Below are 14,131 nucleotides of genomic sequence, written 5' to 3'. Positions count from 1 at the left end.
GGGACCATAATTTTTTTTTGAGATATAATTTTTAATGGAAATAGTGTTAGAAAAAGTGTACTTACTGTGGCATCCCAATCAAGTCTACCTTCAAACCCCTTGCCATCCTCTGTTAATTTCCTTGTCACTGCCCACCTGTTTAAAATCGAGTATTCCTAATATATCTCAACACAATTTCTACTGAAATACCCTGTTTATAGTTAACCATCTTTGGAGCCTTTTCCTTTCATTTCACCCTACAGTAATTTCATCTTTTATATTTCTCTAGAACTCAATGAACACATAGCTAAATTATAGAGTCCTTACTAAATACCATATAATTTAGTAGCTAATTAACTTCTGATCTGTTCACTCCAGTAGCAGTTCTCAGTAAGAAAGATACAATTATTATCCCGATTTACAAAGAGGCAACTCAAGCACAGACTCAAATGTTGGTTTACTAATTCTAGAATATTAAGCACACTGCCCTTATTTTGTCTGTATGGTTAGAGATCTCCGTGTGCATGTTCCCATGTTTCTTTTTCAGCAAAAAAAAAAAAAAAACACGTTTTTTGCATGTACTTGTTTTCTCATATTATGGAATATAGCATCTCTCTCTTTAAGCACTGACTAGATAGTTGGCTTGATTGATGAATTGATTGATTCAAAAGTGTTTGACTTTACTGCCAAGAGCTGTGGCCTCTAAGCAGTTTTAAATTCTCAAAGGTTTGTGAGCAGTAGACTGATGAAAGTGGAGATTTTGTAAGATTTAGCTAGAAATGAGAGATTAGAGACTAAAGATTAGAGTGCCCATAATCCAAGCATGATATGATAAACATTCATACACAATCAGTTGTGTCAAAGTAATAGAAAAAAGGCAAATATAGGATAGGAAGTGTTCACTGGCATTATGATTGATGCAGGCAGAAATGGTAAAGTTGAAACTTGGATCGTTAGAAGAATGGTTGCATTATTGACAGAAGCACAGAAGTCTGGCCAAGATAAATAATTTTGTGCAGAGAATAGTGACATGTTTGAAAAAAATTGGTTTTAGAGTGTTAGGACATTCAAGTGGGATACTGAAGTAGATATACCCAATCAGTGGTTACTCCGTAAGATGTAACACTATAGACCTGGCTAAGCAGGAGTCTTTCATACCAAGAGCTGTTGAATTGAAGAGTATGAATCATCTAAAAGAGAAAGTGTGAGGCGAGAAAGGAACGTCAAGGACAAATGATGTAACTTCTCTCTTCGATATTTCAGTTACAGAGCACTTGCTAATTAAAGTACGTTACCATTTTTAGTGACCGCTTTATTTTAATAAGCCAAAATATATAAATGAGTGTGTAGATTTTGTTTTAAATTGATGTCTCAATTTAATGTTCCATATATTAGTATTAATTGTATGTTATTTATATATACGTATAATGTATTTTATTTTTATTTATATTCATTGGGCTTTTCTCCCCCTCTGCTTCCCTGTCCCCAAGACACACACGTGTGTGCACAAACACTAGGCTATAAACCCCATGTGTGTGTGTTAATCACTTAGTCATGTCTGACTCTTTGTGACCCCATGGACTGTAGCCCACCAGGCTCCTCTGTCCATGGGATTCTCCAGGCAAAAATACTGGAGTGGGTTGCCATTTCCTTCTCCAGTAAACCCCACGAGGCCAGGGATTTTTGCTCTGTTCACTCTTATCTCAAGTGCCTAGAAATGTGCCTATCACGTATTAGACATTCAATAAATAACAGTTGAATAAATAGAAATAATGAGAGCCAACATTTAATGAAGGCTCACTTCATGTCACACTTTTCTGAATGCTGTTATTTAATTATTACAACATCCTTGATTTGCTGATGCAGAAACTGAGGTAGGTCAGTTAACACACACACAGTAGCCTGGTTTGTAACCAGAGTTTCCAGGCATCAGTGTGGTGCTTCTGTTGAAGATGATTGCTGTGTTTGGTTCTGTGAAGTTTTTACGGGAGAACTAGAAACTGTGTATTAGCCTCTAGATACAAAATACTAATTATATAGCTGGATTCACATTGTTAGTATACTGATTAAGTATAAAGATAAATGCTACTGATTCGAAGCTTTCAAAGTAGTAAGCTTAAAGAAACAGAAAATCACACCCAAGAATTTGATGTCTCATTTGGCAGATAAGCAGGCTCAACCAGACCCATCCATCATGAGTTAAACCCATTCTCAAGGCCTGCAGATCCAGGGTACTGTCAACAGTGTTATATGGGTCTAATATCTGAGTCCTTATCAGCGTCATTTTCATTTCTGAGACAGGTTTCATTTATCATCCCATTGTGCTATATTTCACATCAAATGTCAAGATAAAGTCTCTAATGTCAAAGATTTAGAGGCAGTGATTTTCCAGACTTGTTCATCAGAATGCAGTGATCCTGGACATCCGGAGAAAATGGATGACACTGGACTTTGAAAGCAGTTGGCATTAGGTGAAATTTAGAGAGAATATCACTCTAAGACAATATGCGAGAAGTTTCAAGGATATGAACTAAAGGCATCTGAAGAAACGGGACTAGAAAAACCCGTTTTTTTCTAGTAGGTAGTTCCTACTTGATGCAGCGGGATCCAGACCGAGCAGCGTTTCACTCAGGTCGCAGTCAGCGAGGAAGAGACGGAAAAATGCCAGGTACAGACAGTGATCAGAGAAGTATCAGTAGACACACTGCAAGACTCAGCATTAAGGAATAATTGCCGAGCATCTCAGGGTGCTTTCATCCACATGAATATGCTTTCATATAGAGGATTATCAAAGAATTATCATGTGAGCACTGAGAGGGAAGAGGGAATATCCATTTTCACAGATAATCCAAAAAAGAAAAATACAAGATACTGTGTTTCAAAAGAGTGGTCCTTTTTTTGCTTATGTTTTGTTTAAATTCATTTTATAGACTTCTCTTGATAATAACATCCTTTTTATCACCCAATAGACCCATAAGTATTAACAACAACAAAAAGTGATCTACTAGGAAAATGAATTAAAGAGAGGTTAAATGGCTTTCCTTATTTGCAAAGTTAAAGTAGGGCAGAAAAACTATCTTCCTAGTGCATTTCTTCCTCCAGTTACAGATGCAAAATATTTAGTGATATGAAATGTGTGATTTTACTTTTTAACACAGAATAATGTGACTTTTAAGCTTCATGCTATATTAGTTGTATTTTGTTGTGGTGGTTCTTGTACTTTAGATTACATTTATAACAACATGAGAATAGTAATGTTCCTTGATGGTGATTTTATTCTGAAAGATAAAAAGGAAAAAAGCCCATATATACTTTACTTTTCATATCTCTCTAATATGACAGAACTCCCAAAACATTTGCATTGTAGATTTATATATTCAGTGTATCTCATATCAAAAGCTATTCAGTTGGATTTTAAAAATGAAGAATCTAACAAGTAACTTTTCATTTTGAACTTACTACTTTAGTAACCAAAAAAATTCCATGAGAGTAATTCTACTAAGCATTCCAGGTTTTCTTTCATTGATGAATAGAAGAATTTATAAGTCTAGAAATGGACAGTCAAGAAAATATTAATTACTAAAATGTACTTAGAAGCTGAGTCATAGGACCTTTTAAGTCAACCTCTGCTGTACGCTTGAAAGAAACAGGCATACTATGCTGTCATATATTTAACCTCTCAACATTTTGAAAGCACAGTGAATATGAGAAGCTCTCTCATCAGTCATAGTATCAGTTTTGTTCAAAAACCAGAAGGTGTTTCTACAAGCACAGTTTGTCCCCAGTAGCTGGCCCACTAGTGTCTGGGCTTTAGGCTGGTTTTCTAGTCTCCTCAGAATTTTCCAGGCCTGCCTGCACTGTGTTCTCACTGCCTGACCTTCCAGGGAGGAGCACTTATGATGAACTGTTTCAGCATATTCTGCTTAGAATTTCCTTAGAATTGATTGGAGCTTTTTGTTTTGGTTGTTCTGTGTTGTTACTTGTTCTCTCCCATACCTCCCCTGTTTACAATACCTGAACTACCGATCTTATTGTCACTGTGAATTCAGGCAAAGCTCATAAGGAGAGGTGTGTCTCCACTGTACTAGTGGGGCTGACGCTTTTTGTAAAGAGTTTGAATAAGACCAATCATACCTACCTAGCCTGAGGAAATCTACCACAGTGGCATTCTTTGCCATCTGGATGTAGGTAATCCCTATTTATATCTCTTATCTCAGGCAAGTCCAGAAGGACTTGGCCGAGCTATTGTCTGATCTATATCACACCTGCTGTTTAGTGTCACAGCCTTGTAAGGACCAGTGCTTCCTCAGAGAAGTTTATCTAGTTTGATGTAGAAGAAGAAGACCTCAAAGAAAGGACTGGGAATATGTAACCGTGCCTCAAAGAAAGGACTAGGGATATGTAACTATCGAGAAATAGAGAAATCTTGTATTGGACTGTCAGAGTGTTAAGTACCTCGGGATTTCCACTTGTTTTGCACCAACAGTGGTGATCCAGACACTCCCATTTGCCAACAGAAGCCTGCCCACCTGCTGCCTGCTCTCACACTGTTTTTACTAAAGACTTAAGTAATTGGTTCCAAAGATCATAGTATCATACAGTAGGAAGGTCATAGAATGCCTCTGAATACTTCCATTATACTTAACACTAAATAAAAGAGTATATTTTGTCTTAACAGTTCAAAAAAATCTCTTCCTAGATGTTCGTCTTCTCACAAAGAAACTGAGAAAGAAAGAATAAAGATTACTTCCTTTTAGTATTCTGGGTGCCTAAGCACACAAAGGAGACTCAGGACTATGGTGTTGTTACTGCATTCCTAGGAACTTGTATATTTTAAAGTAGCATCTTCTTTATTTAGAGTTATGTGGTTAAAAAAAAAAAAGACTGACTATCATATATGAAAAATGGATCCCTAACTGTATGTAGGCTTTGATCAGGAAAGCAGTTGCTCTTCTACTGGAAGATCTTAAATAGCCAAGATTAAAGACACAAGTTTATTTAAGAGCAGTGAGGAAACTCATTTGACTTCTTGGAAGTCCTGCCAAAGGAAATACAAAATTTTTCTCCTACATTCTGACTCATGTTGATAATAAATCATCATGTTTTCCTTTTTTGGTGTTACAGTACTTCTGTTGCAGAGTGAGAATCATATGCTAGACAGTTGAGAGATTATCACTTAAATATTTTCTTAAATTTCATGTGTCTGCTGTCCTTGTACTGGAGGATAGTAAACAAGGTACAGAAAAAAGCTGAAAGGATTCACACGGGTAGTTTTTTCTGACGTATACACGAAGGGAAAGAAAATGAACAGAAATAAAGTTTACATTTCGTATTGGTGAGTCCAGCTGCATGAAAAGATTGGACGGAAAGAATTCACATGATAGTAAAAGATAATCACAGTAGTGTTTGCTCTAGCTATTGACAAGCTCTTGGTTCATTATTTTAAAATGAAAGAAGGGACCAAAAGTGCTTTTGTGGATTTGATGTGAAGCTGAAAGTGGCATTTGGATAACACCAGACAATATACAATCTTAGTTTTTATTTGCCATTTTCTTGGTGTCATAAAATGTTATTTTTTAGTCAGTCATGTCCCACTCTTTTGCAGCCCCATGGCCTATAGCCCACCAGGCTCCTCTATCCATGGGATTTCCCAGGCAAGAATACTGGAATGGGTTGCCATTTTCTTCTCCAGGGGATCTTCCCAACCCAGGGATCAAGTCCTCGTCTCCTGGATCGGCAGGCAGATTCTTTACCACGGAGCCATCAGGTGTCATAAATGCTTCTTTTTAAAATAAGTTACAATTTTTCAGTGATCAAAATTCAAACTTACATCTCTCTGGGATTGGTGTGAGCACACGTTTGGTTTTTTTCTTTTCCCCCTTGTAAGGAACTTATGCCAAAGCAAATGAAGACCAGTATATATTTTATCAGTGAGTAGGGGAAAGTAACACTTTGGGCTTCCCTGGTGGCTCAGATGGTAAAGAATCTACCTGCAGAGCAGGAAACCTGGGTTCGATCTCTGCCTTGAGACAATTCCCTGGAGAAGGGAATGGCTACCCACTCCAGTATTTTTGCCTGGAGAATTCCATGGACAGAGCCTGGGGTTGCGAAGAGTTGGGTATGACTGAACGACTAACACTTTTCAGGGAAAAATAACTAGTTTGAATCCTATTATTAATGTCTTCACAAGAGTGACTTCCTGCCTTTGTATATTACCTGATTTTGTACTGTGCTTATGTTAGTATCTTTAGTTTTGCTCCAAAGTCCATTTAACTGAAAGTCAGCTTCTGTCGCTGAGTAGGGAAGATCCACTGAAGAAGGTCATGGTAACCCACTCCAGTATTCTTACCTGGAGAATTCCATGGACAGAGGAACATGGTGGACTACAGTCCATGGGATCACAAAGAGTCAGACACAACTGAAGTGACTGAGCACGTATGCCCACATTTTACGAAAGTTAATCAAACACATTGGTTTTTCCTATCTTGCTTCTGCCCCAAGGCTTATAAAGTTAATATTGGTTTATTAGAAACTTAAATAAGGGGAATACGTGTAAATCCATGGCTGATTCATATCAATGTATGACAAAACCCACTGAAATGTGAAGTGATTGGCCTCCAACTAATAAAAAAAAATAAATAAATAAACCCTAAAAAAAAAGAAGTTTTAAAAGAAAATTTCACTGACAGGAGAACCCAGATTTTATGCCTAGTCCTAAGTATTTTACATGCATTACCTATTAATAATTCATTTCTCACATTTTGTTTTTTCATTATACAGTTGAACAATTTGAAGTTTAGAGTAATTTTCAAGGTCACCCTTGAGGCAGGTCCAGGATAAAGATACCAATTCAGACATTTTAATTGAAACGTAACAACAATGTTGGTCTATACTGGTCATTAATATTTTCAGAACATTATGTTTATAAAAGGACTCCTTAATGATCACTCACTACCAACACAGTTTTAAAATAATATTGAAAAAGCAGACCAATATGACTAATACCATCTTCCCAAGAAGTCAGGAACGATGTGGATGGACCTAAAGACTATCATACACAGTGAAGTAAGGAAAAGAACAGATACCGTATATTAATGCATATATGTGGAATCCAAAAAAAATTGGTGAAGTCAATCTTATTTCCTAAGCAGAAATAGAGACATAGATATAGAGAACAAATGTATGGAGATGAAGAGGAGAAAGGGGGTGGATGAAGTGGCAGATTGGGATTGACACATATATACTGTTAATCTTCTGGAGAAGGAAATGGTGACCGGCTCCAGTATTCTTGCCTGGGAAATCCCGCGGACAGAGGAGCCCGGCCCATGGGATTGCAAAGAGTTGGTCATGACTGAGTACCCACGCACGCCTGTATACCTAGAGCCGATCCACTTTACAGTGGATACTAACACATTGTAAAGCAATTATACTCTGATAAAAATAAAAATTCTACATTATAAAAAGGGAAGAGTTACATGGAACGAGGTTTCTTTCCTCCTTGACATTTACTGTATTTAGCTTAATTTCCATTTTCTTTTCTGATACTCTTGTGTAAGAGAACTATTATATTTAAGTTACTAATTTTTATTGTCAAGTATGTTACTAAAATTAAGCATATTATTCAGATATATTATTTATATCATTATGCTATGCAAACTTCAAATAAGATATAGTAATGCCTTTTCTGATAACTTTTAAGACCCTTTCTTTTTGGTTCATGTGCTCTATGAAGTAAGTGTTCAATTGACTGGACAAGAAAAAATGTTTATATTAATGGTTTGTCAAAATAGATCTCCATGGGAAAAAAGATATATATCCTATATCAAAAAGCATGCAGATTTTCTCCATTGCACTTGTAAGTGAAGTGAAGTGAAGTGAAGTCGCTCAATCCTGTCCGACTCTTTGCGACCCCATGGACTGTAGCCTACAAGGCTCCTCTGTCCATGGAATTTTCCGGGCAAGAATACTGGAGTGGGTTGCCATTTCCAAGTTAAATAAATATTTAGGATTAAATTTCCATGAGTTGCTGACATTTCCTTGGTCAGAGTTAATAAAAATCACAAGTGGAAAGAATATAAATGAACATCATGCTTGCTAAAGCTATAAAGGAATTACTCAGTGTCCCTTCTTCCAAAGTATTTTCAAAGCACATGCATCAGTTAAATACATATATTAAAGACTAGCTTAAAATGGTAAGCTTAGCTAGATTTTAACTGTGTTAAGCACTGCTTTAGGTAACCCTGTAAATGAAACATACCCTCCAAGGTCAGCACTTAAGACCTCTAGAGTACTTGCTTGTTCTTTTATTCGTGTGTTTGCTTTTCTGACTTGTATATGTGCCAGTAATGTCTCTTGAACTTTGGTAGACAAAATGTGTTCTCACAGTTTGAATGTGTAAGCATTTTTTTGGTTTTGTTCGTTTCATTTTGTTTGCTGTTTTGTTACACTTGATATCCCCATTGCCTAAATCAGTGCATAGTGTCTGCACTGTGGTTCTAATCCAGGCAAACTTCCTTGCAGTTGTCACATACATCTGGGCATCTTATTTTGTGTTGTTATAGTCAGATATTTCAGTCAGTCACATAAATGTTTATTTTTAATTACCTTAATGGTCAACATTTAACTGTGATCACCAGTAAAAACTTTTATAAAACTTTACACTAGGTTTTCTTCCTATCTTTTGGTAAGTTATTATATGATGGAAAAGGCATGGACCTTGGAGGTCAAACCCAAGTTGCTCTCCAAATTTCACCAGTTTCTAGTTGTGTGATCTTAATTTAGTTAATTTCTCTAAATCTCATTTTCCTCGTTTGGAAGATAGAATGATAATATCTATTTTATATAGTTATTAAGAAGATACGAGGGGATAATCTATATGAAGCATCCTGTCAAACGTCCAGCAAATAACTAAGTATCAGTAGTATAGTGAGTATGCGATCAGGATCTGAAATCACACAGACCTAATTTCAAATCTCAGACTTCACACAGCAGATGTGAAAACCGAAGCGGACGTTCCCCTGTTTAGTCTCAGTTACCGTATTGACTCAGTGGCTGTAATAAAAATACCTTTGTTACGACTGTTAGAATTAAATGAGACATTGCATGTAGAACTTGTGTCAAACACAAAATGAGTGCTTAATAAATGGTAGTTGTTATTAGTACTTGGTATCGTTGTATTTGGTATTATCTATGCTGCTATAATTGTTAGAATAATAAAACCTTCATTTCTGTGATATGAAAGTCTTAGTTTCTAGTCAGACTTAAGGTAATATCAAACACATTGCTTATAGTATTTGTGTTGCTACACTGTTGTCAATATAGTAATATTTAATAAAATAGAAAATATGTGATAGTATTCCTCAGAAGCTATAATGTAAATAAACCACACATGGCTATTTTTTAGTTGGTTTGCTTGAAGCTGTTGTTTAAAAATTTATCCAAATACACCTTTGAATGAGGCAGCTGCATTATGAATGGTTGAGAAATTAGAGATGGAAACAAAGGTAGCTTAGACTGAAGTACCAAGAGCAGTCTCTACGTGAAAATACCAAGACAGAATTGATAACAATACACACAAGACTCTGCATGCTTCAAAAAGATCATGGGACTCAGTTAATCCAGTTCCTAGTTTTATGGAATAGGGGATATTGAATATTTGAGAGATTGGGTGACATGCCCAGGGTTAAGGACAAGAAGGAATAATGTTCCGACTTCTAGTTAAATACTCTTTCCATTAAAGCCAAACTACTGTGGGAATCAGGTTTTCAGAAGTGAAATAATCTTGCATGGAGATTTTTGTCAAATTTCTATAATTGATTGATATCAACTAATACAGTTCTTACCAGGTTTAGGAAGCTATATCTTTCTCAATAGGATGAAACAATTTTAATAATTATGTTTTGGAAAAAAATCAGTTTAAAATAAATGCGTTTATAAAGCTATGTCCTTAATTTAAAAACTTTGATAGTGTAGAAAAGAGTCATATTAACTGTTGATTGGTCATTTTTCATTTAAAGGCTGTAGAGTCATTAATCTTAGTTCCTCTAATCTGTGCCTTACACTATATTAAGTACATTTTACGGAGGCTCTGGAAGAATCATTACAGTTTGTGTATGTTTTTGTGGTAAACCTTTTAACAAATTACACTAAGTTTACTTCTGATAGTAGGTTGCTTTCTACAGTTGACAGTGACATCAGCCACCAGCGCTTCATCTTCTACTTCTAGTTAACTAATAATTATTTTATTCAAAAGTAACTAATTATTTCGTTCCAAAACCATAAATAGGAGTTTAATTCATAGCTTTATCCATTGTTAATCTTCAAGGTATAGAATTATACAAAGAAAAAGCTGCCAAAACCCTGCTTTTCCCCAGATTGTAATTTTTGCTTCTCTGTCTTGTTTTATAGAGCTACATTCATGGGAGCAGCCAGGTCCAATTCGTGGCAGAGTCACACATTATTCTGGTACTAAGTATCCTTTAAAATACTGATGGGTTGATAAGAACAAAGCAGAGCTGCATGCTATCAAACTGATTTTTTTCCTAACAAATAATCAAGACTTTTGAGACATTAAATTTGACACTTTACCATGTGACTAATTTTCCAATTCCTATGCTATTTTCTCTTACCATGTAATTTTTAAAATTCTAAATCATTAGTAGGTTATAATTTTCTCTTTTTTTTAACTTACTATTGAATTTTGAAGTATAGCTTTTGATTATCTCTGGCTAGAGTTTTTTGTGATGTCTGTATGGTTTTCCCCTTTAGAATCTTAATGGGGAAGGAAAAAAAGTGTTATATAAAAAGCAGGATAAAGAAATTATCTTAGTTCCCTTAAATGTTATAGTAAGTGAGAGAGGAAGATTTAGGATAATTAGACATCTTTTTGGAACATGGAAGACTAAATGTTATGAATCAGATAATACAGTACAATTTATGGTTTAGAGGTAGAAGGGTAAAGACAGCAGAATAGCAAAGAGGTATGATACATTTTTCAAAAAATAAATTACATATTACTAGAATGAAGTAAGGTTAATTTTGGGGTAAACAGCTGTACTTTGGGGGAACACTGACATTTGTGTGAGTCCTGTGGAAACATTTGTATGTTAAGTTTATAATGTTGAATGTACTGAGTCATTGTCAGGATCTAAAGTGTGCCTTATAGTGTCATTTATAAAATTAAATTACTCTGCTGGTTACCAAGATTCATCTTCAGATAAAACAGTCTAGACCCTGTTTTCTAGTATCTGATATAACCATAACTATTTAAACCTTTAAGCATTCTTAGAACTCTCCTAGAGCAAAACCTCATTTTATAACTAGGAAAACTACAACCCACAAAATTTAATTGCCTTCCCTTAGTTTGGAGAAAGAACTGTATTTTTTCCTAGACATACATACCTATGGTACAGGTTAACTTACAGACTAGGCATAGTAAGAGAATATCCGAACTGTCAGCGTCACTACTCTTGTGCTTTGGGGCCACTATTAAGTAAACAGTGACCCCATGACAGCTGATCTGGTAACAGGATGGCTGCTGAGTGACGACGGAACAAGTAGTGAACACAGTGTGGGCACTCTGGACAGAGGGACATCCGGATGGAACAGGGCAGAAAGATGTGAGATTTCATCATGCTGCTAGAATGGCATTTGCATCTTACTTTAAAACTTAGGAATTATTTCTGAACTTTTCCATTTAATGTTTTTGGACTGTGGGTAACTGAAACCGTACAAAGTGAACCTGCAGGAAAGGGGAAATATGTATTGCAGGTAACTTTTTGGTTCTGTAGTTTTTCCTTTTTCTTTTCTATCTGTTTTCAACCATGATGTAGCATTTTAGCAATATACTTCTTTCAAAGCAGCTATTAAAACATCAGAAATACCTAGCAAAAGGAATGAAAAGGTGTGTTGAGACCATCATTCCATTGTATGGCAGGAATTCCCCAAGGTTTCATTTCATGGCTCATTGACCTCAAGCCGAGATTTAGGACTCAAAGAAATTTTACAAACAGTATGAAGTCTTCCATGTAGATTTTTAACACTAAAATGTATTATCTTTGTGCTGCTAGTAACTATTTGTTGCTTTATCGCTGCTGTTCTTTTTATTTGCCTGTATCTATGAAAAGAGAAAATGTCTTACTTAGAATGGTGGGCTCATTAAAATCATCAATGAAAGTTTAGAAGAAGCCATTATATAATAATTTCTGATTTTACTTTTACTTGGCAGAATTTACTAATTTTTTAAAACTTACTTTATAATTTTTTTTTTTTGTCATTTGCGTGTATGTTTTTATGTGGTGGTTTAGTGGCTGAGTCATATCCAACTCTTGGAACCCCATGGACTATAGCCCCCCAGGCTCCTCTGTCCATGGGATTCTCTAGGCAAGAATACTGGAGTGGGTTGAAAAAATGCAAATTCCAGGTGGTAACTTCTTGTTTATCTTTGGAGAATATTTCTACCTTTTGGTTTTCTCTTCCTAATTTAGTAAGCCAGATCATTGGATGCAGTTGCTACAAACAAAATTTTACTTTAAAAAAATCTAAGAGCAAACAGATGGAGTCATTTGATGTCATAGGTTATAGAATGACATTTAGTAAAAATAAGATTTTTCTCCCTGTTAGTAGTATTTTATTTCAGTACCCTATTTAGGAGGAAAAGAAAATTCCTAAGTAGTCTTTGAGAGAAAGCTATTTTTAAAAATAATAATAAATGTTATGACATTTTAATAAGGAATATATGAACTAAAGCTAATGTATAATTCTCTTTATTTTTCCAAGTAAAATATTTTTAAAATTTTTCATTCAGTTATGTTTTAACACCTGTTGTAAATATAAGATATTTGCTGTCTGCAACAAGGTAGGCTGATAGGAAAATAATTTTAATTAGTATGAGGCATCAAGAGGCAACTTGACACATGGAAAAGTTGAATTGACTTTTTAGCCAGGTTTTTATACAGTAAAAAAGGAGTTCTCCCCAGGTGGAGAATAAGTGAGTGAGAATATTCCAGTGGAAGGTGTATGAAAGAGTATTCACAGACTGTGCAGGGCAGACTGATGAAAGGTTAGTTGGCTGGATAGTAAATATCTTTCCATACCTTGCTAAGAAATTTGAATCAGATCTAAATTCATGAGGACATGTTCTGTGTGCTAGTGGAAACCAGACACACGAGTTCTCGGATTGGCTTTACTGTCAAGTATACAAATTCTGACCTGTCCCTTAATTCTGCACATCCTCTAAATTCTGGGATGTCAAGATGACATGAGATAAATATCAATTAGAAGTAAAGGTTCTGATATAAAAGGCAAAGGTTATACTAGCAGTAACAACTGTTTCTAAATATTTAAAAATACATGTGTTCTCATAAAGATCATATTTGCTTTTCCTATGAGAAAAACATTTGTTTTCCATCTATTATGAGAGTATAGTTTTACTCTGACTTATTTTCAATCTATGATAGACAGCAAATGTTTCTTTTAATGTGTTATATATCCAAGGAGAAACATACTACAGAAAAAAAATTAATGATGGATACAAGTTGAAGATATTTTAGATAAAGTCTTCTATAATGGGCTGACTTTTTCCCAACATTTGTTCACATTTATCTTTAAACTGACAATCCTGGGTCTCTTCTTAGGAGCCACAATAAACCTAACATCATTTGTGATTGAGAATGGATTATAATGTAATGCAAATGTATGTGCTACCAGTTCACTAGGATATTCATTTTCTGTGGATTTTGTTATTTACACAAACAGCAGCTCCTGTTTTATGTAGGATCATGTCAATATTTTGACTTAATTTTAACAGTAAGAAAGTGATTGACAGGATAAACAGGGGACTGGAGAGTGTGTAGTAGCTGAAGTGTATAATGTTATGATATTAATCAATACAGATGTGGAAAGTTATACATGAAGTGGAAAAAAGGTGTGTGTCTGTGTGTTTGTGTCTATGCAGGCATAGTCATTCATCTCAGGACAATAGAAAGTCTCAGGAACATAACCATTTAGCTGGTATATATTTATATCTCTTAATCTCTACATGTTGAGATTCTTTAATAAGGCTTAGTCAAATGGTTATACCCATCAGTTTAATGACAGAAAAGCATCTGTTATTCCAGAATTTGACACAGAATCTCTCAGAGATTTGTAGGCG

At 35.2% G+C, this 14,131-nt stretch overlaps 1 protein-coding gene across 5 annotated transcripts in view; it reads left to right on the top strand.

Moving 5' to 3' along the window:
* TUSC3 (tumor suppressor candidate 3) overlaps nt 1–14,131 on the top strand; it is a 215,625-nt gene that overhangs the window by 174,945 nt on the left and 26,549 nt on the right. For 3 of the 5 annotated variants that reach the window (XM_061134934.1, XM_061134933.1, XM_061134932.1), the window contains one exon: nt 10,387–10,450. The exons of the other annotated variants lie outside the window; for them this stretch is intronic. In XM_061134934.1, the coding sequence (XP_060990917.1) occupies nt 10,387–10,450 (64 nt within the window). The remainder of the gene's footprint in view (nt 1–10,386; nt 10,451–14,131) is intronic. 5 annotated transcript variants of the gene reach the window in all.

Source organism: Dama dama, chromosome 32, assembly GCF_033118175.1.
Source record: "Dama dama isolate Ldn47 chromosome 32, ASM3311817v1, whole genome shotgun sequence".
Taxonomy (NCBI): domain Eukaryota; kingdom Metazoa; phylum Chordata; class Mammalia; order Artiodactyla; family Cervidae; genus Dama; species Dama dama.
Note: the sequence above shows the minus strand (reverse complement) of the source record. Positions and strands in the feature narration are given on the sequence as shown.